Source organism: Perognathus longimembris, chromosome 13 (assembly GCF_023159225.1).
Source record: "Perognathus longimembris pacificus isolate PPM17 chromosome 13, ASM2315922v1, whole genome shotgun sequence".
Lineage (NCBI taxonomy): Eukaryota > Metazoa > Chordata > Mammalia > Rodentia > Heteromyidae > Perognathus > Perognathus longimembris.
In genome coordinates, this window is record NC_063173.1 from 56,199,534 (window position 1) to 56,225,929 (window position 26,396).

Genomic DNA, 26,396 nt, shown 5'->3' on the forward strand with positions numbered 1-26,396 from the left:
GAAGTTCAGAGATGTTTACCAAGTTACACAAAATCACCCAGTTCCTAAGTAGGGGAGTCAGTGCTGAGATAAAACTTGGGTTTGGCTCTGCCTGTGAGGCGCAGTCCTTCCCTGAGCAGCCAGGATCCAAGAAGGCGCTGCTGCTGTCCGGCGCCGGACGCCTCTGGGGCCTCCCAACGCAGGTTCACCTCCAGGTGACCGGACTCCTTCAGGGCCCAGAGAAAGCCTGAGTGAGTGCGGGGGACGGCACCGGGGGTGAAGTAGAGGCAGAAAGAGCCACGAGAGGACACGTTCCCTGTGTCCATGGCCTCGGAGCAGGCCCCACATACCCAACTCCTTCAGGACAGGTCTTCATGGAGGACCAGTAGAGGAGAAGGGGCTCTGGGAATCCATCTCTCCTTACACCGTCGTCTCCTCCCCTCCCTCCTCAGCCCTGGCCTTCCTCTCAGAGCTCCCCTCATTTGCCCCTGCATCCTAGCTTCCTCTGGCCTTCAGCTAGCTACTGAGGTGTCCTGTTGCCCTAGTGTATGTGTGGGTGCTCTTTTTTTTTTTCTCTCTTTCTTTCTCTGGATCTTTTTAATGAAAAAAAAATTTTTTTTTTTTTTGCCAGTCCTGGCCTTGAACTCAGGGCCTGAGCACTGTCCCTGGCTGCTTTTGGCTCAAGGCTAGCACTCTACCACTTGAGCCACAGCACCACTTTGGCTTTTTTCTATATATGTGGTGCTGAGGAATCGAACCCAGGGCTTCATGTATAGGAGGCAAGCACTTTTACCACTTAGGCCATATTCCCAGACTTAATGGATTTGTGTGTGTGTGTGTGTGTGTGTGTGTGTGTGTGTGTGTGTGTGTGTGTGCCAATACTTGGGGCTTGAACTCAAGGTCTTGTGTTGTACCTTGGTTTTTGTTTTTTTCTTTTTTTTCCCACTCAAGGCTGATGTTCTACCCGTTTGAGCCACACTGTCACTTTAAGCTTAATTAGAGTCAAGAGTCTCATGGACTTTTTTTGCTCAGGCTGGCTATAAACCAAGATTCTCAGATTTCAGCATCCCGAGTTACTAGGATTACAGCATGAACCACTGATGTTCTCTCTGGATCTTGAAAGAATTAAAGTGTTTTCCATGCAGACTGGGAGAAGAATATTCTAGAGGAATTGGAAAAGTAATAGAGTGAGTTGGGGCATGTAATAAGGATCAAGGGAATTTCAAAGTCTCTGGGGGGAAATGTTACTGAAGAGGTTGAGTGTGAAGGCTATTGGCTTAGAACTCTATCCTTCAAACCCAGAGTCTCATCCATGCTAGGGATGCCATCTTGGATCCATCCCCAGCAAATATCCTACCATTGAACTACACCCCTCTATGAGATTGATTTGAAAACATTTAAAAATTATATTATTATTATCTCAAGCAATGAACCAATTTTAAGTGAGTAGCAGAAAATATCAGATCTATGTGTTGCCAAGTCACTTTGGCTAGAGTTTGGAGAAGGAATGGGAGTGAGGATGATTAATGCAGAAGTTGACTAGTTATGCCGGCTGGGCCTGTTTCTGTATAGTTTGTGAGCTAAAATGGTTTTTACATTTAGTTTTTTGAGATATGAATGTCACTAGGTAGCCAGGCTGGCTTCCAATTTACAATCTGTCTCAGCATCCCAAGTAGCTTGGATTATAGGTCTACGCCATTGCACCCAGCTGATTGTGTGTGTGTGTGTGTGTGTGAGTCAGTATTGAGGCTTGAACTCAGAGCCTAGACACTGTCCCTTAACTTTTTTGCTCAAGGCTGACACTCTACCATTTCATCTACAGCTCTACTTCCAACTTTTTGGTGGTTAATTGGAGATAAGAGTCTTATGGACTTTCCTGGTTGGCTTTGAACCAAAATCCTCAGATCTTAGGTTCTTGATTAACTAGGACTACAGGCAGGGATTTGTATTTATTTATTTTTGCAGCACTTAGGTTTTGAACTCAGGGCTTTGTGCTTGTTAGCCAGATGGTTTATTGCCATGATACCCCCAAAACAAAAGAAATAGGGGGTTAGAGGGGCTGAAAAATAAGCCAAAAGAATGTATGGTGACACATGAAAATCATGTGGAATTCAAATAAAATTGTATTGGAACATAGCTATGTTCATTATAGTCTATGGTCTCTCTCTCTCTCTCTCTCTCTCTCTCTCTCTCTCTCTCTCTCTCTCTCTCTCTCATCTAGGGACTGGGTGACAGTGCCTCATACCTCTAATCCTAGCTCCTCAGAAGGCTCTGGTCTGAGAAGTGTGGCTTGAAGCCAATCCAGGCAAGAAAGTCCATGAGACTCTTATCTCCAATTAACCACTAGAAAATCCAGATTTAGAGCTGTGGCTCAAGTGGTAGAGTGCTAGTCTTGAGTGAAAAAGTTAAAGGACAGCAACTAGGTCCTGATTTCAAGCCCTAGCACTGGTGTGCATGCACAGATACACACACGTGTGAGCAAGGATTTACTTTACTAAAGCAGGTGAAAGTAGGGAGAAATGGAAAAGAGAGAGAAACATTTCCTGCTTTCCACTCAGGCTATGGGAGTAAAGATTCAAAATGGCAGCTCCTGTGTAGAGCCTTGACACTGTGAGTTGGGTTAGTACACATGAATGCACATAGTCATGTTAGTCCAAGGACTCCTAATCTTTTTTTTTTGCCAGTCCTGGGGTTTGAATTCAGGGCCTGGGCGCTGTCCCTGAGCTTCTTTTGCTCAAGGCTAGCACTCTACTACTTGAGCCACAGAGCCACTTCTGGCTTTTTTTCTGTGTGTGTGGTACTAAGGAATCGAACCCAGGGCTTCATACATGCTAGGCAAGCACTCTACCATGAAGCCACATTCCCAGCCTGGGACTCCTAATCTTTAGACAATGACTTGGCTGGTAAGATGAGGGAGGCCATCTAATAGGCAGATAACCTTTAGGACTTCCTTCTGCCAGATAGGCCTTTCCTGGTTTCTGCAATGGCAGACCAAACACTGTGTACACTGTATGGGTTCTGACGTAACGGCCTTTTTTTTCCCCCTTGGCTTGCAGAATCTAAACCACTCGCCCTTAAAGAAAGGATTGTTTTAGCATTTCAGCAGCAGTGTGGTCTGGAGCTAACCGGATGAATTTGGGGATTGTTTGGAGGTAGACTGTGTACAGGGAGGACAAAGGAGTCTAGGCAGAGTCCCAGCTCTCTGGTGTGAGCAACTGTGTGAATACGGGTGCCAGGCAGGCCAGGAACAACAAGAAGGAGAGCCGAACCCAGAGGCTGGGGAAAGGCAGGGACTGAGAGGGAAGAGAAAGCACTGCTGTCTTGAGGTGTTGGGGCCCCTTGCTTCGTTGGTGAGATTGGCCTCCTGTTTCTTCACGTTTAGAAAAGGAGCCAAATAAACACTTCTGGGGCTTTAGGTTTCCTGATGAAGTTTGGTGGGGGGGGGGGGGGGCAGGAGTTGGAGTAGCCAAGAGAATCATGGTCTTCCTCCTGGCCTATTGCCTTGGAAAGCAGGCCCACACCAGACCCAGCCAGCACTGGGGTTCTTGGCAAGGCTATGCTATTGGTTGTCAGCAGGTGGCGCTAAAGTGACGCGGTGGGAGTAGAGGCAGGGGCCAAGTTAGGGGGGGAAGGAGGTAAGAGGCTCCTAAGGAGTCCCCGTCTCCCAGGTAGTAGTAGAAGGAAAGGGGGTGGCATTCACATCTTTCTCTCTACTTCCTGTTCAGGGATGGAAAAGGCCTGTGTTTCTGTGGCAAAGAAAGACGCCCTTAGGGCAGGGGCGGGTGTGGTGATATTCCTTTAAGTAAGTCATGTCAGGATTTGAGTTTCTTCTCTCTGGGCTTTCCCAAGCCAGGATGGATACGGAGGGAAAGAGCTGGGTCTGGTCCCTGCTTGTGGTGACACCAGAGAGCCGCCAGATGCCTCCCCCCAAGTCCAAGTCATCCTCCTGGCTCTTGGGCCCCTTTCCTGATGCCAGTACCAGCTTGCATCCCTCCACTACTAGTCTTCCGGGAGATCAAGTCAACTAGTTGACTCTCCGACTTCCATTCTCCTGATGCTGCTCAGCTCCCTCAGTCTCTCTGCTTCCCAGAACCTCAGTGCTGCTGCCTTTCATACCACGCAGGGCAGGGCATTCATCTCTAAAGGGGGCTTGGGACCATGAGGGAGCAGGAGGAAAGGAGGGGCCCTCTGGAGATGGTATGCTGACCATCCAGGGAGCTGGGTTGGGGGAACAGGAACAGGGTTTGTCTTTGGGCCACTTCCTGCTGGCTCTGGCTAGCCCTCTCCTGTCTACCTTTTCAATGGACTTCCCTTGCCCGTAGTGTTGGAAGATTCCTTTGCAAAGGCTTCTGGGAATCCTGGCGGCTTTGTGTGGGGGTGAATCCTTGCCACTCTTTCTGAAAGAGTTAAGCCCCACCCAGGATCTCATCTCTCTGAGGCAGGTTTTCTCAAACTACCTGACATCAGAATCACCAGGAGTATAACTATTACACGATCAGGTTGAGGCCAGGGGTGGTGGTTTATCCCTATAATCCCAGTTATTCAGGAGCCGAGGTTAGGAGGAATGTAGTGTGAAGTTGGCGAAGGCTGGTTAAGCTAGCGAGACCTTGTCTCAGTTAGTAGGGAGGATTCCCAGCTATGCTGGGGACTACAGATAGGTAGGAGGATTCTAGGAGTACAGCTCTTGGCAAAAATGCCAGACACAGCGGGGTACTGGTAACTCAGGCCTGTAATCCTAGCTGCTCAGGAGGCTGAGATCTGGATTAGGGTTCAAAGCCAGACCAGGCAGGAAAGTCTGTGAGACTCTATCTCCAATTAACCTCCAAGAAACAGGAAGTGGAACTGTGGCTCGAGTGGTAGAATGCGCATCTTGAGCACAAAAGCTCAGGGACAGTGCCCAGGCTCTGAGTTCAAGTCCCAGGACTGGCATACAACCCTTCCCTCAAAAGAACAAAAACAAAAACAAAAAAACCCCAAACCGAAAAGGCAAGTCTCTACTTGAAAAATAGCTAAAGCATAAAGGGCTTGGGGGTGTGGCTCTAGTGGTAGAGCACTTGCATCCAATCCAAACCCAAGTACCGTCCACAACCACAAAAGACAAAAATAAAAAAACGGATGACTGGTTTCCATTTTAGTCAATCAAGGATGACACCAGGATTTTTACCTATCAAACAGGCTTCCTAATCAGCTATCTTGCTGATTCGGCCCACGGTTCACTCAGCGGGTCTGAGATCTGCGAGCTCTGCATATTTCAAAGAAAAGCTGGGCTTTGTCTGGCCCCCTGGCTGATAATGCCAGGGTATCCTGCCTGGAGGCAGCCTTCGTTTACCTGTGCATCTTGAACCACATCCGGTCATCTGTGCTGAAAAATGCGATTCCCAGGGGAAGGCTGGGGCTGTACTGTGCTCCTTTAACCTCTGGAGGTTACCTTGCAAATCTCTATTAACCCTGGACCCAGGGCTGGAGGTGGGTGGGGCGGGGAGGGGGGGCACTCCTGGCTGTGAGCATGTCCTGTATTTGTCACACCTCATTGCCGGGAGAATGAGGCCCTGTCCAAGTGCCCTGTCTGCCCGGACAGGGCAACTGGAAGCTCACACTTGCTCTCTCCTGGACTCTGCCCGGCGCGCTTTCCTCCTGTTGCTCTTTTACTTTGAGTTCCTTCACTCCAATAAACTGTAACTGTGACTTTTTGCTGAGTTCTGTATTTTCCTTTAGCAACTTAAGGGTAGTCTTGGGGACACCTCCCCCCACCCCCCCATCCACTGACTTACTACTTTAATAAGCCACTGCTCTGGGCTGTGTGATCCACTTCTCTTAATCGGGCTTTGGGGGCCTCTCACCAATGGTGCTCCTTTAACATGGCCTCAGGGGTCCCACTGAAGGAACACTGTGGCCTACAGTACCCCAGGCCTATTGTCTTCACAGATGAGGGGTCAGGGGGCTGTGAACTGTCTGGAAGCCCTGGGTGTTGTTTGGTGGGTTCAGTCTGAACAACTCTCCTGGGTCTCTGGGTCTCACTTTCCTCATTTTCTACTCCTCTCTCCCCTCTCCCCCTCCTGATACTGGGGCTTGAACTCAGGAACTTGCTTACCTTGTATGACTTTTTCACCAAGGCTGATGCATTATCACAGCTCTACTTCCTGCTCTTTTGCTGGCTAATTGGAGATAAGAGCGTCACTGACTTTCCTGCCCCGCTGGCTCTGAACCACAATCCTCAGATCTCAGTTTCCTGAGGAGGTAGGATTACAGGCATGAACTATTGGCACCCAGCTGTTCCCTCATTTTCAGATAGGGGCTTGGAGAAATTTCTGTTTTCCCTGAGTATGACAAGGCCCCAGAGAAATCACATGTGGCAGCACCATCAGAGAAGATGCAGGGATCCAAGCCTGCGCAGTTCATTTCACCAGCTGGTCTGGCGTCCCGAGGCCTGGCGTCCCTGGTGCAGCCTCCTCATCTTAGCCACGGACCCTGGGGGTTTGGCTCTCACAGGCTCTGGTAGATTAGCCATTCCGTGCTCCCTCTCCCAGGAACCACCTCAGGGCAGCAGCCCACATTCTGCAAGACTTGGGCCCTCCCTGCCCAATCCTGTCCCGGCCTTGAGGTCAGGGCTTTGAGCCAACACAGGGAGGAAGGTTGCTTAGTGCCCGCTGGTTATGTGGTTTATTCACAGACTCAGCGCACGCTGAGGTTGGAAGGAAGGAACATTTGGGGCAAGGCTGGGCCTGGAGTGCAGGGTGGCGAGGAGGCCATGCAGAGGTTGGGCGAGGAGGAGCTCATGGGAGGAGAAGCTGCTGGCTGGGCCAGGCCTGTGCGGGGCAGGGCTGGAGGCAGGCAGCATGCGGGAGGCCCTGGACTAGATCCGCACAGGGCAGATCTGTCAAGGTGGGGGCTGTGAGCCGGGGGGGGGGAGGGGCTGAGGTTCTTCTGGGGTGGAGGGAGAAGGGGGGCTGGGCATGGGACTAGATGGCAGGCACCCCCTTTCTCCCCCCTCCCCACCCAGGGAAATGACAGAGTGGGACACTTAGGATGCCTGGTGTCTGGCCCTGCTGCTGCCTTGCTTTGGGACTTGGTGTGCGACCAGCTGAGTTGACCGGGTCTGGTAGCTTTTTCTGGCTGATGCAAGGCCGGTCATCTGCTTTGGAGGTGTTCTGGGGGGCATTTGTAAGGGGGGCTGGACCCTTTTGGAGAAGGTGCCCAGGGCCTCGCTAGTCAGGTAGAGCCAGCACAGGGGAAGTCTGCAGCGAGGGATTGCCTAGCTCTTTTCTTTCTTAGTGGTGTCTGTCAGCACCCCACTGTAGCCCTAGATGAAGGGGCGGCCTCACTGCCAGTACTCTGGGCTCCCTGCTGGGTGAAGGGAGATCGTCCCTTTAAACTCCTGGCCCGCCCTACTGGCTCCTGACTTCCTGCCTAAACTCAAACAGCAAACAAGGAGTGCAAAGCCCGGATCCTCCTCCCAAGCCTTCTTCCTGGTGAAGAGTCTATTCCCACACAGCGGGGAACAGAAAGAAAGAAAGAAAGAAAAAAAAAAAAGCCAGTTCCCCCAGGTTGAATTCCACTCCCTGCCTGGGAATAGCAAAAGTTCTGAGGAGTTGGCAGGTCTGTCCCAGGGAGGTGACCCAGGGGAAATGGGGGAGCTGGGCGAGACCTGAGCAGGGGCCCTGGGTCCGAGGACGCAGCCACCAGCCCACTGGCCGCTGGCCTCTCACTGGGGCTGGGGTGGAAGGATGCTGGGAGAGTGGGGGGAAGGGTCCCCCCAGTCAGCATTGTCGGGAGGGGGTGCGGTGCACGGAGCCGGGGCGTTTGGGGATCTTGCGCCAGCGTCGCTTGTCCCAGCGGCAGAGCAGCAGCAGGCGGAAGGTGTCCCGGAAGGCTTTGTTACAGAGTGCGTAGCACATGGGGTTGATGGTGCTGTTGACGTAGCACAGCCAGTAGCCCAGCTCCCACAGGGTCTCGGGGACGCAGTCCTTGCAGAAAGTGGACACCAGCACCATGATGTTGTAGGGCGTCCAGGTGAGGATGAAGGCCAGCAGGATGGCGCTCAGGGTCCGAGCCGCCTTCTTCTCCTTGACCAGGGAGAAAGTCTTCCGTTTGCTCAGCTGTTCCTTCCCACGGGGCTTCTGGCTTTTGCCGGACCGGTCCCTCCCTTTCCGGGTGGGCCTCTTGACTGTATTCGGGGAGGTCTTGGGGGGCTGTTTGGTGGGAGCCTGGGCTTCGGGGTCCACCATGGGCATCTTGATCACTACCTCGGAGCCGGGCTCCTCCCCCTCGGAGGATGTGAGGGACTCCATGGAGCCTTCGTCCTCTTCCTCCTCCTCCTTCCAGCTGTAGGCCTGCAGCAGCCTGGGGGTGCGGCAGCACGGACAGCAGCGGCTGGGAGGGGTGTCTGGGGAGCCCTCAGCTCCCGGCTGAGATCTCTCTGAGCTGCTGCTGCTGCCACCCCCTTTGCCTGGTGTCTCCGAGCCCTGCAGGGCTGCCAGCTCCCGCGCCCGGTTCTCCGTCTCCCGGTAAATGCGCCAGTAGAGCGCGCACATGACGGTGACAGGGAGGTAGAAGGCGGCCATGGCCGTGCCAAAGGTGATGATGGGCTGGGAGAGGAACTGGATGTAGCACTCCCCGGCCAGTACTGTCCGTTTCCCTACTAGGTACTGCCAGAAAAGGATAGCTGGGGCCCAGAGGACAAAAGAAACCAGCCAGGCCAGGCTAATCATCAGAGCTGCCCGGCGAGGGGTGCGCTTGGCCCGGTAGCTCAAGGGCCGGGTCACCGAGAAATAGCGATCAAAGCTGATGAGCAGCAGATTCATGACGGAGGCATTGCTGGCCACATAGTCCAAGGCCAGCCAGAGGTCACAGGCCAGCGTGCCCAGGGGCCAGTGGCCCATGAGCAGGTATGTGGTGTAGAGGTTCATGGAGAAGGTGCCGATGATGAGGTCTGCACAGGCCAGGCTGAGCAGGAAATAGTTATTGACGGTCTTGAGCTCTGTGTTGACCTTGAAGGAGATGAGGACCAGCAGGTTGCCTGTCACGGTGGCCAAAGACAGGAGGCCTGTGGTGATCCCAATAAAAGCCACTTGCCAGGGACCTTTGCCGGGTGCCAGGACGGTGATGTTGGGGCTGACGGCAGGGGGCGCGGAGGTGTTCATGATGGCCGGGTGGGATGAGAGGGAGAGCCCCTTCCTCTAGTCACGGTAAGGGTTTCCTCAGAGAAGGGGCTTCACCTGCAGACAGAGAACATGAACTTCGGTTGAGCCACTGGGCGTGTCCGGTAGACCGAAGTGGAAGTGCAGAGGACTCGGGCCTTCAGCCCTGTCAGAGCCCCGGGCAGACACCAGCACCAGCCCCTATCCCTGGTGCTGGCACACAGGTCATTTCCAGTGCACTCTGCCAGCCATCAGGAGCGCTGCCAGCAGCAAGGAGGGGCTTGGAGACCCTGACCCGAGTCCTCCTCACTCATTCCTGCACCACCGTTCACGCTCCCGGCCTCAATGTTCTCCTTGGAAAATGACTCCTAGTTCCTTTCTTGCTTAACTCAGGTGGGCGGGAACTGGGAGACTCACTTTTAATTTAATTTTATTGTATCAGTCCCAGGGCTTGAACCCAGAGTCTGAGTTTCTTTCTGCTCAAGGCTAGTGCTCTACCAATTTGAGCCACAGCTCCACTTCCAGTTAGAGATTCACTTTATTGACACAGTCCTGCCAAATTTCCAAAGCATTTCACTCAACCTTATTAACACCTTTGCTGGTGGAGGAGATGCTACACGCTAGACACAGTGCTGAAGCACTTAATCGAATTATCTAATTTAATGGGGGTGCATCTCAGGGAGGAGGGTCTTTATTATGTTCATTTCATAGGAGGAGATAGTGCCTCTAAACCTTGGATACCATGACAAGGTGGTGAGTAGGATCAGAACTCAGGTTTTGCTTTACTGCATATGAAGAGCTCTAACAAAGAGAGAAAGAGGGAGGGAGGGAGGGAGAGAGAGAGAGAGAGAGAGAAAGAGAGAGAGAGAGAGAGAGAGAGAGAGAGCTCTCAGGGACAGCCCCAGAGTTCAATCCAGTGAGATTCTTTGATCAAATATAGAAAGATGGGATGGGAATGTGACTTAGTGCTTGCCTAGCATGCATGAAGCCCTGAGTTCGATTTCTCAGCACCACATACACAGAAAAAAAAAATCAAAAGTGGCATTGTGGCTCAAGTGGTAGAATGTTAGTCTTGAGCAAAAGAAGCTCAGGGACAGTGCTCAGGCCCTGAGTTCAAGCCTCAGGACTTGAGAGAGAAGAAGAGCCAGAACTTTAGAGAAAGAGGAAGAGAAGGAAGAGCAGAAAGAATGTATGTGTATTTATACCTGCACCTTTTTTCCGTGCCCGTAGACAGCCGCGGGCAGGGGGCGTGCAGGGGGGCTGTGCTGGGTCCCCACACGCGTGGTGGGATGAGCTGAAGGAAAAACAGGCAACAGGGATGAAGGCCTCAGCTCCCAAGCTTCGCGCGTGGGAGGGGCTGGTCCCAGATGGGATGTGGGTGGCTCCCTCCCTCTCCCAGCTTTGTCCCAGCTGAGGAGGGGGTAGCAAGGGGAACGAGAAGATCCCCCAGACTTTTCTGGGATCTGGCAGCTGGCCCAGAAACCAAGGCTGCAGAGAAGGAATGACCAGGACAGCAATCTCCGGGCTCTGCAGGAGGGCCAGGCCCAGGCAGCGCCGTGCTGAACGGCGTTGCTCCGTCTGAGCCATGGCCTGGCTACTCTGTGATTCAGTTGCCTTGCTTCCTTTTCTGGGCCTCAGCTATGCATCCCTTGGAGCCGCTGGGGGTCCTCCCAACCCACAGGCATGGCCTTCAGGGCTGATGTTTGTTTTGTTTTGAACTTGGAGCCCAGGAGCTGTCTCTGAGCTTCTCTCCCCGGCCCCCCCCCCCCCCGGCCTGCATTTGAGCTACAGCTCCACTTCCAGCTTTTTGGTAGTTAATTAGAGATAAGAGTCTCATGGATTTGCCTTCCCCGGGCTGGCTTCAAACCATGATCCTCAGATCTCAGCCTCCTAAGTAGCTAAGATGACAGGTGTGAGCCACCATCAGTGGCTGGCAGGGTTGCATTTTTAGAAGAATTTCAAGGAAAGGATTTGGGGTAAGGGCCCACCAAGCCGTGGTGTTCCTTGGGGACCTGGACGGTGGTGGTGTCCCTGCGACAGAAGGCATGGGTGGTGTGTGGCTGGCGGTGATCTGTGGTGTGGTGCACTGTCAGCGGCTCCCCAAGCGAGATGAGCACTCAGTGTGGAGGAGTCAGAGTTGGCCTGGGGCTCTCAGTGAGTGGCTGTGTCCGGCAGTTTCCCTGTGAGGAGGCATGTGTGACTCCAGTGGAAAGACCCTGGCTGGGGGGCCTGGCTCAAACAGTAGAGCACCTGCCTAGTAAGCATAAAGGCCGGAGTCCAAACTCCCATACTGAGGGGGGGTGGGGAGGGTGGGAGGGTTCAGCTTTGGTGTGGAGCTAGTGGTTACTCATAAGGCTGAGACCTGGATGATTGTGGTTTGAAGCCAGCCAGGGCAGAAAAGTCTGAGAGATTCCCATTGCCAATGAACTAGCAAAAGGCTGGCCTAGAAGTATAGCTCTGGGCTAGAGTACCAGTTGTGAGTGAGCAAACCTAGTGAGTGCAATGCCCCTGTAATTCAAGTCTTGAGTCTGGCAAAAAAAAAACCAAAACAAAACACAAACCTCCAGCAAAACAACAACAAAAGGGCTGGGAATATGGCCTAGTGGCAAGAGTGCTTGACTCGCATACATGAAGCCATGGGTTCGATTCCCCAGCACCACATATATAGAAAACGGCCAGAAGTGGCACTGTGGCTCAAGTGGCAGAGTGCTAGCCTTGAGCAAAAGGAAGCCAGGGACAGTGCTCAGCCCTGAGTCCAAAGCCCCAGGACTGGCAAAAACAAAAACAAAAACAAAACAAAACAAAAAAACAACAACAAAAAAATCCAAACAATAATACCTGCCCCCCCCCCCCGCAAAAAAAAAAAAAGACAACTCAGATTCTGAAGCCAAGCTGTCTGGATTTGAATTCAGGCTTCACTATTTACTGGATATGTGATTATTGCTAGTGATGTAACATCTTTATGTCTCAGCTTTCCTAATTGTAAAGTAGTGATAATACCCATTAGCTTGTAGCTAATATCTTAAGAAATTGTTGGGAGGCTTAAATGAGTGAATAAATGTCAAGTGCTTACGATAGTCTGATGCACATTAATTTTTAGTATATGTAGGGACAAACAAGGTTATCTACTGCAATGTTTACTTTTATTTTATTTTTTTTTTAAATCTGTGGTCAATGATGGTGGCTCATGCCCATAATCCTAGCTACTCAGGAGGCCATGATCTGAGGATTAAGGTTCAAAGCTAGCCCGGGCAGGAAAGTCCATGAAATTCTCCTCTCCACTTAACCACCAAAAAGCTGGAAGTAGGGTTGTAGTTCAAGTGGTAGAGAGCCCAGCCTTGAGCAAAAAAGCTCAAGGACGGTGCCCAGGCCCTGAGTTCAAGCTCCAGGCCCAGCACTTACACACACACACACACACACACACACACACACCCACACATCTGTGGCCAGGTGCTAGTGGCTCAGGTCTAAATGCTAGCTATGCAGGAGGCTGATATCAAGGGATCAGTGTTTGAAGCCAGCAGATGTTCATGCTGTGAGACTCTTTATCTTCAATTAACCAGCAAAAAAAACCCGAAACCCCGTGGAAATGGAGGTGTCGCTCAAATGGTAGAGCACCAGCCTTGAAAAGAAAAAGCAGAGCAAGAGCAAAAGGCCTTGAGTTCAAGCCCCAGTACTGGCACAAACCAAGCAAAAGGGCTGTGGCTATGGGCACAGCACTTCCCTAGCACCAGAAGGTCCTGGGTCCCTAGAGCGAGACAGGTGAGTCTGTGATAGGGGGCTGGAGCTCAGTGCTAGAGCACTTGCCTAACATTTGTGAGATACTGGATCTGATCACTAGCATTCCCTTTTCTCAATCTGATTGTACAGTAGTAATGACCCTAGCCGCCATTTAATGTTAATAGGGACCATGACCACAGCCTTACTGTCATCTCTGTTTTATAGATGAGGAAACAGAGGCTGAGTGAAAACAGGAGAATTTGCCCAGGATCCTACTAGGAAGGGAGGAGCCAGGCTGACAGCCCAAGTTGTTTTGTCCCAGTGAAACTCCATTTATTAGAATTGATGTCTGACTGGTGGCGAGGCTGGAGTTTACCAATTTGCATTTTAAAAAAGCCACATTGAATTAAAATATAATTATTCTTGATTACTGAATGTTGTTGCATTCTCCCTTAACTAAAAGTCAGACACTGGGCTAGAGGCCGTGACCAGGCCGTGGCTTTCCCTGGGGAAGGCTGCTAGGAGAACTACCCCTGAGCTTCTGTTCTTCCCAGCTGTTGTCCCTTTAATCTTCTGAACTGAGCACTGTTAAATACCCATTGCACAAAGGGAGTAACTGAGGCCCAGGGAAAAGGAAGCTCTCAGTTTCCTGGCCCCTAGACTGCTGGCCCCATGTTACACCCCTTCCCCTTGTGCCCTGGAGCAGCTGCCCAAGGGGCCCTGGGCAAAGACTTGCAAATGCAAAGCCAGATCTGGGGAGCTCTGTAGGTGGAGAGACTGCTCTCCCAGCTGTGGGGGCCTCTGTCTGCCTGGACGCATTCGGTCTCCGAAGCTTGGACCCTTAGTCCATCCTAGTTAGGACTCTCAGGGTGTGGGTGAGTCAGGCGTTCATCTGGGATACAAATTTACAGCAGTGCCTCAAAACTCAGTAATCTAGAAACTAGTATGAAAAAAAACAGGAATGAATGCAAAAAAATGAATGATTACTAAAATGTCAAAGACAGCTCCTAGCCCTGTCTCATTTGTTTTACCCTTGTGCATTTAGTCCTCGGTCTCATGAAACTTTATTTATAAAGAGACAGCCAGCCTGTGGGTTGTAGTTTGTTATTTTTTATTTTTTTTTGGCCAGTCCTGGGCCTTGGACTCAGGGCCTGAGCACTGTCCCTGGCTTCTTTTTGCTCAAGGCTAGCACTCTGCCACTTGAGCCACAGCGCCACGTCTGGCCGTTTTCTGTATATGTGGTGCTGGGGAATTGAACCCAGGGCCTCATGTATACGAGGCAAGCACTCTTGCCACTAGGCCATATCCCCAGCCCCTGTAATTTGTTATTTGATGAAAATTATTATGCTTTTTTCCCCCTTCTCTTTTGGGTGCTGGTACAGGGGCTTGAACGCAGAGCTTCAGTCCCGCATTTGACTTTTTCACTCAAGGCTGGTGCTCTACCACTTGGAGCCACAGCTCTTTTGGCTTTTTGCTAGCTAATTGGAGATAAGAGTCTCATGGACTTTTCTACATGGGCTCGCTTTGAACCTTGAACATCTCAGTCTCCTGAGTAGCTAGGACTACAAACATAGCCACCAGCATCTGCCTCCTCCTCCTCATTGTTGTTGTTGTTATTATTATTACTTTTTTCTGAGAAAAGCTCTCACTATATAGCCCATAGCTAGTCTTGAATTCACCATCTTCCCGCTTTAGTCTCCCAACTGCTGGGATTGCAGGCGTGTGTCACTTTGTAGAGCTTGTTATTTAATTGAAAAATGATACATAGTGTTATTTCTTTAGGTAAGTGAAGGCTTCCTTTTTTTCTTTCTTTGTTTTTTGAGGGTGCTGAAGATGAAACCCAGGGTCCCATGCTTGCTAAGATTATATCCGACCACTGGGCTATTCATCTAGTCACCCACTCTTACATTTGTCTCCCTGGTATCTATGTCCCTCACTAACTCTCCCAGTCTTGGCGCTGAAGCTCAGCGCTATTCCTTCTTGCTGTGTTATCAGGAGTAATCACTCAACCACCCTGCCCTCCCAATCTGGCCCCAGCCAAAGAGCATGGGGTCCCAAAGCGGACATGCACTATTCAGTGCCTCTGCTGTTTCTCCTGATCCACTTCTCAAGGTCCCTCCGGCCTCCAGCCTCAGCCCCAGGCCCTCCCTGGCTCTCCAACTGCTCCTTTGTATAATGGAGGTGTTAGACCCACCTAACTTCCCGGGAGAGTATAGCGAGTCCTGAAGCCGTTCACCTGGGCTCGCTCAGTGTGGAGGGACACTAACTACATGGAAACACAGTGGCCTCTGCCTATGACACAGTCTTGTTGGGCGTTTGCTATGGCTGTGATGTACTAAACAAATGCTTTCAGGACAGGAGAACCTATGAGAAGAAGTAACCCTTAGAGGTGAGGAGGCCGCCAGTCCTTTGCCTTAATGGCTAGAAAGACCTTTCAACTCCCTTAACTATTTTATGTCAGTCTTGGGGTTTGAACTCAGGGCCCTTGTGCTTGCCAGGCAGGTGTTCTAACAAGCCATGCCCTCCGTCCCTTTTGCTTTAGTTATTTTTAACATAAGGTCTTGCTTTTATACCTGAGCTGTGATTTCCCCCTATTTAATCTTCCCATGTAGCTGGGACAACAGACGCCTATCACCACGCTCAGCTTTTATTTGTTGAGATGAGGGGGTCTTAGGAACTTTTTGCCTGGGCTGGCCTCCAACTGTCACTTTCCTAAGATCCAGCTCCTGAGTAAGTAGGATCTACAGGCATAACCACCGCACCTGGGCTAACTTTATTTTTGAATGGGGTAATAGAACCTATTGGACAGAGTGCCAGTTTTGGATGAAAAAGCCAAGCAGCAGGGTCCTCATGCTGAGTTCAAGTCCCCTTACTGGCGTGCGTGCGCGTGCGAGTACACACACACACACACACACACACACACACACACACACCCTAACAAAACCTGCAGGGGTGTGTGGGGGCACTGGTCCACAGGGAAGGCCCTGGGTCAGGGGAGACGCCCCAAAGCCATTCTAGGCTTTGTGCTCTTGCCTCACTTGCTGACCTTGGACAAATCACTTTGACCTGGGAACCCTTGGAATGGATGGGCGTGGACTCCTAGCACTAGTGTTTGTGTGTGAGGGTGTGTGCATTGCTGAGCAATGACTAAGGAACGGTGGGGGCGATTCCATTGCTTTGTCGGGATAGGATGGAACTCAATTCTTGGAGGGTGTCGTGTCTAGGGTCACAGGAAGTTGTCAAGGAAGCAGGAAGAGGCTTTTCTGCCCAGGACTAGGGCCTCCTGATGAAGACTGCTGGGAGATTTTTAATAACATTACTAATATTATCATAGCAACTGCTATTTACTGACTGCCTGGATATACCAGACATGGCTCTATGCATTATGTACATGATCTAATTTACCTGTTACATCTCCTTGTGCAATACATTCTATTACCCCCAATTTGGAAAAGAGGCGACTGAAGCTCTAGACCATAAGACCTTATAGTCCAGCAGCAATGCAAGCCGGCTCTGGACCCCATCAGGCTGTCACTGAGGAAGCCCCCACCACTCTAAAGGGTTCTTGAGAGCATGGGGGAGGGCTCTTCAGCCTCTTTGTCTATCTCCACCAACTTGGCTACATCTTTGTTTGAATCAGTCAACAATGAGGAATCAATCTTCCCTTTAGAATCAGGCCTCTGTGCGTGTGTGTGTGTGTGTGTGTGTGTGTATGTGTGTGTGATCTATCCGTGTGATGTAAGATGACAACACTGGGGGTGGAGGAGGGCTAGCCATAGCTCTTCGAGAGAGGGGCAGGGTAGGGGTTCAGTTTGCTTCATTTGCTGATTTATTGCAGGACTCAGGTAGTAGTTGCTCAATAAATATTTGTGGACTAACTATATGAGTGTGTACATGGGATCTTCCTTATTGACTTCAGGCTTGGGAGCATGACAATGAGCCTGTGGGGTGTCAGGATCAGCTCCGTAGCAGGGTTTAGGGACTCCCCTTCTGTCCCAATAGTCCCTCATCTGCCGTGCCTCTACGTTTTCTCTGTGTATTGGTGAGGCCCTGCCTGGCATGAGAACACAGGAGAGAAACAACCAAGGGAATCCTTATCTGTAAAAATGGGCCAAGGAGACCTTGTCTTAGCTGACATGCAGGGGAGCCAGGTGAGGTCCAGGATGTGTATGTATGTAGGATGGTGCCTGTCCTGTCGTTTGCGTGCGTGTGCGTGTGCGTGTGCGTGTGTGTGTGTGTGTGTGTGTGTGTGTGCGTGCGCGCCCGCCCAAGTCAGCTTGGGCTCAAAGAGTTAAGGGAGGAAGTGAGAGTCCATACCACCAGGCAAGCCAGGCTGTTGACCACACCGCCCTGGACCAGTCCCTGGGGGGCGGGGATCTGGCTGGGAGAGGAAGGGGGAGGAGACAAAAGCCCTAGGAGCAAGAGCAAGATCAGCCTTCCAGTACTGGTGGAGGAGCAGAGAGGGCAGATCGGGAGGGCAGCAGTGTGTGTGTGTGTGTGTGTGTGTGTGTGTGAGAGAGAGAGAGAGAGAGAGAGAGAGAGAGAGAGAGATGAGAGATTTAGGCCAGAGGCATGGAGCCATCTTGTCATTCTGAGTCTGGAAGCTGGTAGAAAAGCCTGACTGGGGCAAAGGAACAGTCCCTGGGAGGGCACTCCTGGCCACGCCTCACTGGATGTGTGTGTGTGTGTGTGTGTGTGTGTGTGTGTGTGTGTGTGTGTGTGTGTGCCATTACTGGAGCTTGAACTGAAGGCCTGGATGCTGTCTCTGAGCTTTTTTGCTCAAGGCTAGCATTTTGTCACTCGAACCATAGTTCCACTTCTGGCTGTCTGGTGGTTAATTGGACATATGAGTCTCACGGAATTTTCCTGTCTGGGTTGGTTTCGAACCTGGATCCTCAGTGCTCAGTCTCCTGAGTAGCTGGAATTATAGGAGTGTGCCTGGTTTCTCACTGGTCTCTGTTGCTGGTGCCTTAGCCCAGAAATCAACTTCCCAGGCATTCCTCTCCCTCCCTGGGTTAAGTTTTCTCTGATCCATTAAAGGTGCACAAAATTTCCAGCCCTGATAGCTGGCCTCGGGAACGAGGGAATAGACGAATAGAATGAATCCCGTTTTCAGGGCTGGGAATGTGGTTTAGTTGTAGAGCGTTTGCCTAGCATGCATGAAGCCCTGGGTTCAGTTCCTCAGCACCACATAAGCAGAAAAAGCTGGAGGTGGCGCCATGGCTCAAGTGGCAGAGTGCTAGCCTTGAGCAAAAGAAGCTCAGGGACAGCGCCCAGACCCTGAGTTCAAACCCCAGGACTGACAAAAAAAAAAAAAAAAAAAAAAGAAGAAAAGAAAAAGAATAAATGCCATTTTCAGTGCCAGCTCACCAGTAGGGGTGCCAGGCTGAAATACTGCTGGATGAGAAGAGGTTCTTTGTCCTAGAACCATTGCCAAATCTTTGCATCCAGCATGTACTTTCACCAATGGCCCATCTTTAGCCAGACCCTGTCAGAGCCTGGCCCCAAGCAGGCTGGATCCTGGACTTCCCTAGGCCTGTGTGACACCCTCATCCTCTTCTCCTCATACCCCCCGTTGCTCACTCCTTGTGCTCCCCTCCCTTTTCCCTTTCTTCTCGCTCCCTCCTCCCCCATTCTCCTAAGCATCACCATGGCATCATAGCACAGCAGAAACCCAGGGAGATTCACCCACCTCTTCCCCACCCGCCTGCCTGCCTGCCTGTCTGGAACCCAAGCTTCTGCCTCTCAAAGCTAGCTGCGCCCCCTTCTCCACCATTCTACCATCCTGCTCATGGAGGTGGTGGCACAGAGTTGTGCTGAGAATGAAGAGACGAGGCACCCAGTCCCAGATGGATCCCTAGATCCCCCTTCTGTGGCCACAAACATATCTGCTCCCCTTTCTCAGCCTCAGTTTCTTCATCCACACAATGGGCACCCTCTACCTGGCCCCCTTCCTTCACACCTTGAATATCTCATTGCATTCACGATCCGATTCTCAGATTTCCAGCCACCAGCCCAGCAAGGGAACCAAGAATCACACCTTCTGTTATCCCCATTTTACCATCTCCTCCTCTTTCACATCGCAGCTCTGATCACTCTCATCGGAGAGACTGCGGCTGAGTAGGGGGCTCTGGGCCCATTTGGGGAGGGCTGCAGGTGTGTTTTGTGGGAAGTGAGGGACCCCTAAATTACCTATGTGTGAATGACCCAGTGGGTGCTAACAGCCCCCTCCCCAGCTTTCTGCCCAGGAACTGGTAATAGAACGAGAGCTCCCGGCACCATCACCTCTCCACGTAGTGGTAGTGATCTATTGCCTGGACCTTGGGCCCTGTGTGAGTGTAACATACTAAAAACATGGGGAGGGGCCTCTGAGCCCTGACACATGTCAGGGCCACATTCCCTGGCTGGCATGGCTGTCCATGTGCGTATTTGTCCCCATGGAGCCCAGGGGCTCTCTGCCTGGTTTCTTCCTGGCTTCTGGCCCAACACCCACCTTGGCATCCAGCTCATCCATCTGGTCAGCAGCTTGCTTCAATCCATCTTTGGGGGGGGGCTGGAGGTGGATTGGGGTGGTGGGATTTGGAGCACCCTGAGGAGAGAAGAAGGTTCTGGGACTGGTGCCCCCCCCCCCCCAAAGGGGGAAGGTCAACCTTCCACAGGATGCTAGGGCTGAGGGCTGCCACCTGCCCTTTCCAATCTGTTTTTGGGGTACTGGGTGCTCCGCGCCCATTCCCTAGTAGCCTAATCCCCTCTGGGCTCCAGGTCCAGTTTCCTAATGGGCGAGGGGGGGGGTTCTCCATCTCCTCTGCCAGCTGAAATCCAGAAAAACATCAGATTCATTCACTCAAAACCAAGAGACGGAGGGTTTGGAATGGCAACTGTCCAGTCCTGCAGAGCCCTCCCGGTCTCCAGACTTCTCCCTACTGCCTCCTTTCTCCAGGGTTTACCCCACTTCTATCTTAACCTGGTCCCTGCTCTTGTGGACCCTGCTTCTCCTGCCCCTGGGCACAGCAAAGCCCCTCCCAAGCCCTCCAAAATGTACTCACCATGGAGTTGGAGAGGGGTCTGTAGGGTCTTCAGCTCATCTGCGTCTCGGGGGCCGGTGGTGTCTTCTGGGACCCAAACACCTGGCTCCCGGGGGGGAGCTGCGCCCTGTGCTGGCAGCGGGAGAGGCACAGCCAGTGATTGGCATGTCCCACCCCCTGGCACGCCAGCCTGGGGGGGGGGAGGAGGAAGGGAAAGAGAGGGAGGGAGGGAGGAAAAGAGAAAAGGAAGGGAGGGCGAGCTGGAGGGAAGCCTCAGGCAGCATCTGGGGTTGGAATAGGTCCTGGAGTGTGTCCCTCTCATCTACCAGGGCACCCACTTTGAATCCCGAGAGGGAGGAGGCAAGACATGAGGAGGGGTGAGCCCCGGAAGGCTAAAAGTCCAGGATGGGAGAGAAGGCGGATACAGGGAGACAAACACCCACACCCACTGCACATAGACACACACACACACACACACACACACACACACCCCCGGCACAAAGGCATACTCTGTTTCTCTGGGCTCTTTCCCCTACCCAACCTCAGAGCCCCCCCCCCCCCAACCGTGTGCACCAGGTTCCAACACCCATGCCCTGGTATTCACATGCTCGCTTCATTCGCACACATGCTTTCTCCACGCGCCCACGCGCCCACCCACCCACCCAGCCACACACCCTGCTCTTCCTCCCGGCTGCAAGGAAGCTAGATTCCTTCTGTTTGGAAATGACACATTGGGTCTCACGTGAGAGGCTCTAACTTGGAACAGACCCAGAGGGCTGGCATGCCTGCCCTAGGGCTGATGGACTTGCTCTAGCGGCTGTCTAGGTCTGCAAAGCCCTGGGGCCAGGGTAGATGGGTGTCTGGTTGGTGTGTGTGTGTGTGTGTGTGTGTGTGTGTGTGTGTGTACCGTGGAGATCTCGGTATGTGTTCCCGTGCACTCCTGTACACTGCAGCAATCTTGCATAAATGCAGGTGGGACCCTGTGGACCGGAAGGCAGGACCTTGCACCTTGGATCTCTATTTAATGTATGTCTGAGTGTTGCCCAACTGTGGAATTTGTTCATTCTTTTAAGTGAAACAGCCTCTACCTCCCTGCCGGCTCCACCCCCAGCTTCCCCTTGGAAGACAGACAGACAGACAGGCAGACAGACAAGCTCTCCTCCCAGCTTGTCAAACTCCTGTCTCCCTTGACTCCCACTCAGAGCGCACAGGTGTGCATACCTGGGAAGGCAGGAGCCGCTCCGCCCTCCCTCTCCCTTCCTTCCCCCTCTCTCCCCATCCCCCCCCTTCCCGCGGGTTTGGATTTCTGTGTTGAGTTTCCGGGGAGATGGAGCCTCTGGGGGGGCCCTTTGCCATAGAGACCTGGATCCCCATGACCTTAGCAGGTCCTAGAGACCTCCTGGGGAGCAGACCATGAGGCAGAATTTGGGGAGGCTATTGGGCCTGAGGGTCTGAGGTGTTGTTCTTTGCCCCTTGGACTGGCGCTGGGGCTTCGAGAGGCACGCACATCAATCCTCCCGGTGTGGGGGGAGGAAGGAGGCAGCTGGAGGGCTGGAGTGTGAATGAACTCGTGGCGGGCAATTATTTGGGCTCAGGTCTGCAGTGCTGAGCCCAGAGCTCTGGAGTTTGGGGTACAGGGGGTCGGGGTCCGGTCTCGCTGCCATTTCTCTTGTCCCACCCAGCACCCCTTTGTATCGCTGACGCCTGAGTTCTTGGTATGGGGCCGGCGGCCACGGGGTCCCCCCCCAGGGGTGGGCGCAGATGGCAGGTCCATGTACTTTTGAGAAGTTGGGGCCCGAGCGAGCACCAGGGCACCCCATTTCTGAAGTCGGACAGAGCCGGAGCTTGGGGAGGGATCCGAGCAGCGCCCCCTGCGGCCTCAGGGCCGCTCCGGGGGTGCGGGTGGGATGAGGCGCGCGCGGTCCCCGCGCGGGGCTGCCTGGCTCCCGGCGGGGTTTTCCACCTGTGGTCGGCGCGCGCTCGCGCGTCCCCGCGGCCGAGGATGGGGGCGTCAGGGCCCCCCCACCCCGCGCCCGACACCCATTTCCGAGTCTGAATCAGGCTCCCCGGGGCCCCTTCCCCCACCCCTGCCCCCCCCCTCTCCTCGGCCCCCCTCTGTCTTTTCTCCCACCGCCTCTGCACACGTCCCTCCAGAAGCCAAAACACTTATTTTGTGGGCGGGCGGGGAGGGCGCCCAGCTTCCCCGGCCTCCTGCCCAGGGCCTCCCACCCCCCCCTCCCCACTTCCCCGGCCTCGGGTCGGTGCCGCGGCGAGGGCGGGGTGGGGCGCAGCGCCCCGGCCCCTCCGATCGCGTTAGGGCCGAATTCGTTCCTCTCCCCTTCTCCTCCTTGCTCAGGGCCTGGCAGGGGAAACTGAGGCCGGAGGCAGGCGGGGAGGGAGCGCGGGGAGGAGCGCGGCCGCCCGGCGCTCGCCACCCCCGCACCCGCGCCCGATTTAGCCGCGGGGAGGCTGGGAACATTGTCTTTATTTTAAGCCGCCGAGTGCGGCACGAACGCGGCTGCTGGCGACAAAGGGCCTGGCGGAGCCCGGGCGGGCGGCGCACGTGGGGGGTCCGGCCAGCCCCTCGCCCCCCTCCCCCGGAACCCCCAGCCCTGCCGCCCCGACCCCCTCCGCCCCTCCAGCCCTGGTGCCCCGGGCCTGGGGCTGGGGCTGGGCTCTGTCCGGCTCCTCCAGGCCACGAAGGGGACTGGGAGGGTGGGGGTGGGGGTTCACCGCCGTTGGGCCTGGGTTCGAATCCAGCTTTGCTTTTGCTCCGTTGAGCCCGCCCCAGGCAAGTTAGTGCTCAGTTGCTTAGTGACAGGGGTGGGGGTGGTGTTGAAAAATAAAACCCACAAAACATCCTTTGGAAGGGCTCTTTGTGGACAAGATCCAGGTAGAAACAGGTCACCGGGTGGCTCCTGCCTGTTATCCTAGCTACTTAGGAGGCTGAGATCTGAGGATCGCAGTTGGAAGCCAGCCCCCCCCCCCACCCGCAGAAAAGTCTGTGGGACTCTCATCTGCAATTAACCATCAAAAGGCTGCAAGTGGTGCTGTGGCTCAAGTGGTAGAGTGCGAGACGTGGGGGGGGGGGAGGAGGGGAAACTGAGGGACAGAGCCCAGGCTCCGAGTTCAAGTGCCACTGTGGGGTGTGTGTGTGTGTGTGTGTGTGTGTCACACACACAGCCATACATGGCTGGAGGCCTGGCTCAGCAATACAGTGCCATAGTACTGTTAGCCCCTCCATCCCCCCAACAGCCCCTTCTCTTGTCCTTGAGAGGGCTGCGTGCAAGTGGCCCTTTCCCTAGAAGTCCCCGCCCAGCACCGGTGTAACCCAGGTAATGGCGCAGTGGGCAGTCCTCCTGGCTCCGAAGTCATCGCGGAGGCCACACCTCCTCCCCCGCCCCCTTCCTATCTGGTCAATCTCCGTCATCAGTTCTGCCTCTTGCCCTTTTCCCTCCTCTTTCCCTCCCTTGTCGCACCCTTCCCTTTCCCCCCTGCATCCCTTGCACCCCTCTACCCCCTCCATCTCCTGCGGGCTAGCAATTTACCCTCCCCCCAGTAAACTCTTCTGTCTGAACCTCGTGGCGGTCTCCTTTTAGTGAACCTTACAGGTACCACTCTTGTTATGGGCATCGTGGAGGATTCCGTGTGCCTGAGCCATCCTGGATGGGCATGAGGTAGAAGCCTGCACGCTGGAGTCCCAAGGAAAGGGAGGGCTCTATAGGACAGTAATTTTCAAAGGCAGGTAGGGGCTGAAGGCATCAGAGCTGGGAGAGGAACTAAGCCCAGTAGAAAGAAAGAAAGAAGGAAAGAAAGAAAGAAAGAAAGAAAGAAAGAAAGAAAGAAAGAAAGAAAGAAACCATCTCCACCTGAGCCAGTCCAGAAGACACCCCCATCCCTGCAGTGCCAAGGATTCTTATCCAGCAATTCCATGTGTGGGTGGCCCCGAGTGTGGAAACTTTGGGCACCCAGTGTCCACTGGCTGAGCAAAAATGAGCTGATCTCTGAAGTCTTGTCCCCAGAGGCCAGCATAAAGGATGTTTAGGGACGGGCTGAGGAAACAGAACTTCCCTGAGGCCCTGCTTGATACTATCTCCATTTCCACATCCTGGAATTGGATCCCAGGTGTCTCATCAACTCAGCCGGGAATTAAAATGACCAGGATGCTCATGGATTTGGGCTGCCTCATGGTCATCCCCACTCCCAAATTCCCCAGGAGGAGGTAAAGACCACAACAGGTGGAAATAAATTGTGTCTACCTAGCTCACATTAGCAACCAGACAGGATTTCCTGTCTCAAGAGGAGGGCTTTGTTGAGGCTGTGTCTGTCCTAACCCTCCACAGCAGGGCCTCTTGGTCCCCTTGGGGGGGGGGTGGGGGGGGTGGGGAGGGGGGGAGGGGGGGAGGGGGGAGGGGGGAGGGGGGAGGGGGAGGGGGGAGGGGGGAGGGGGAGGGGGGGAGTGGGCAGCTCCATCAGCTTCCCCACCCTAGATTGTAATTTCTCCTTTTTTTTTTTTTTTTGGCCAGTCCTGGGCCTTGGACTCAGGGCCTGAGCACTGTCCCTGGCTTCTTCCCGCTCAAGGCTAGCACTCTGAGCCACAGCGCCGCTTCTGGCCGTTTTCTGTATATGTGGTGCTGGGGAATCGAACCTAGGGCCTCGTGTATCCGAGGCAGGCACTCTTGCCACTAGGCTATATCCCCAGCCCTAATTTCTCCTTTTAAATGGGAGAATTAGTCCCTTGGGGGAAAAGTGGTATGGCACTGGATAAGATAGATGGAAGACCTAAAGTCACAGGGAGCTTAAGAGTTCTTGACTGGCAAGTCTGGTAACCTATTTGGAATCCTCACCCCTGCCTCTAGGAATTTAGGCACACCCATCAGCTCAGCGGGAGGGTGGGACTTCCCCTTCCCCCACCCCGAGACAAGATGGCGCCAGTTAAACCCAATTCACTAGCACCAGCCATGTGGCCAAGATAGTGCCAGTTAGACGCAATATTCTCATTTCACTTTCCTTCCCTGCTCATCTCTCTGCCAGGCCCTCACGCTGGCACAGGTGAAGCAAGCCACCTGGTGGGTGGGAGTTAGGGCTGCTTGCCCTCACCTTGCCTTTATTTACTTAGTTATTTGTGTGTGTATTTATTTGTGCCCATCCTGGGGTTTGAACTCAGGGCCTGGGCACTGTCTCTGAGCTTTTTGTGCCCAAGACTAGTGCTCTAGAGATTAAGCCATGGCTCCACTTCTGGCTTTTTTCATGGTTAATTGGAGATAAGAGTCTCACAGACTTAATAGCTGACTTCCAACGGTGATCCTCAGATCTCAGCTTCCCCAGTAGCTAGGATCCTGCCCGAGAACAGTGCCTTCCTGTGATTCTTGGCCTCTTGTCTAAGGCCTGCAGCTGCTTTGGAGGTGTGGGGAGTCCCTCTGGGCCTCTCATTGCCTGCTAATGGCCTCCTCAGCTTTCTGCCCATAGGGCTTGGGCTGTGCCAGTGCCAAGTGCTCATTCCCTTCAGAGGGAGAGATGTGACACACACTCGTTCAAGGCCTTACAATCAATGCAGGCCTTTCCTTGGTAGATGTAGAAGAGGTGGTTCCCCAATCACTGAGGCTCAAAAGGTATGAGTAGCCCTTTATTGAGCTTAGGACTGGCTACTGCATTCCTAAAGCTCTTGGCTGCACCCTCTCATTTCATGTTTTGAACAGTTCTATGATGTAGGGATAATTATAGTCCCTGTTTCCCAAGTGGAAAACTGAGGCCCAAGGAGGTTAGGTTCATTGCATTTCTCTGTCCACCCCTGTCCCTGTCTGATCTTAGACTTGATAGCTTCCTATGGCTCACTCTCTCAAGGACTAGGGGGCAGGGTAAGGGGTGTCACAGATAGGTTCCTTCAATGCCCTGGTCTCTCCCCCCCCTTCCTCCCTCTCTCTCTGTCACAGGGGTTGAACTCAGGGCCTGAGCACTATCCCTGAGCTTTCTCACTCAAGGCTACCTCTCTACCACTTCCAGCTACCAGCTTCCTCCCTCCCTTGGTGCCATTTGATCCCCCCAGTGCTGACAGAGGCCCGACTGGGGTGGGGATTGATGAGGCCAAGAGGACCTCGGCTCTCCTGTTTATTCTGGCTGCCCGTGCACGCTGTGATTAACCCTGCACAATTAAGTTAGGGCCCCAGCTCCAGGGCTGGTCCGGGGAGGGGCGGGGCCTGGCAGTGAGCTGGGGCTGCCTGCAGCTGCTTTGGGTTTTTCCGAGGCTGGGGCTCCTGAGAGGGGCCTCAAAAGGGAGGAACTCAACCTTCTCGCTCCCCATCCTTTCTACATAGGCCTGGGGCTGGGTTTGTCTGAACTCTCCAAGAAAGGACAGAGACCTATTCTTGAGGGTGACCTCTCAACAGGAAAGGGCAGCAAGGGCAGGGAGAGAGGTAGGGAGCTACTGTATCTGTCTGGATTTAGAAGGTAGGAGATGAGTCTGGTTGCATCCCAAACACACTTTCTGGGGTGAGTTTGTCTCTGTCTTTTCTCTAAGCTGGTGAACAACTTCTCT

General features: G+C 53.4%; 1 protein-coding gene across 1 annotated transcript; it reads right to left on the reverse strand.

The window, feature by feature from the left end:
* Nucleotides 1–7,265: 7,265 nt before the first annotated feature.
* Chrm1 (cholinergic receptor muscarinic 1) lies at nt 7,266–19,963 on the reverse strand. The gene is made up of 3 exons (XM_048360288.1): nt 19,883–19,963; nt 19,330–19,425; nt 7,266–9,194 (listed from the first exon to the last, which is right to left on the reverse strand). The coding sequence occupies exon 3, from the start codon at nt 9,117–9,119 to the stop codon at nt 7,737–7,739; it is 1,383 nt and encodes a 460-aa protein (XP_048216245.1). The 5' UTR covers nt 9,120–9,194; nt 19,330–19,425; nt 19,883–19,963; the 3' UTR covers nt 7,266–7,736.
* Between the last annotated feature and the right edge of the window lie 6,433 nt (nt 19,964–26,396).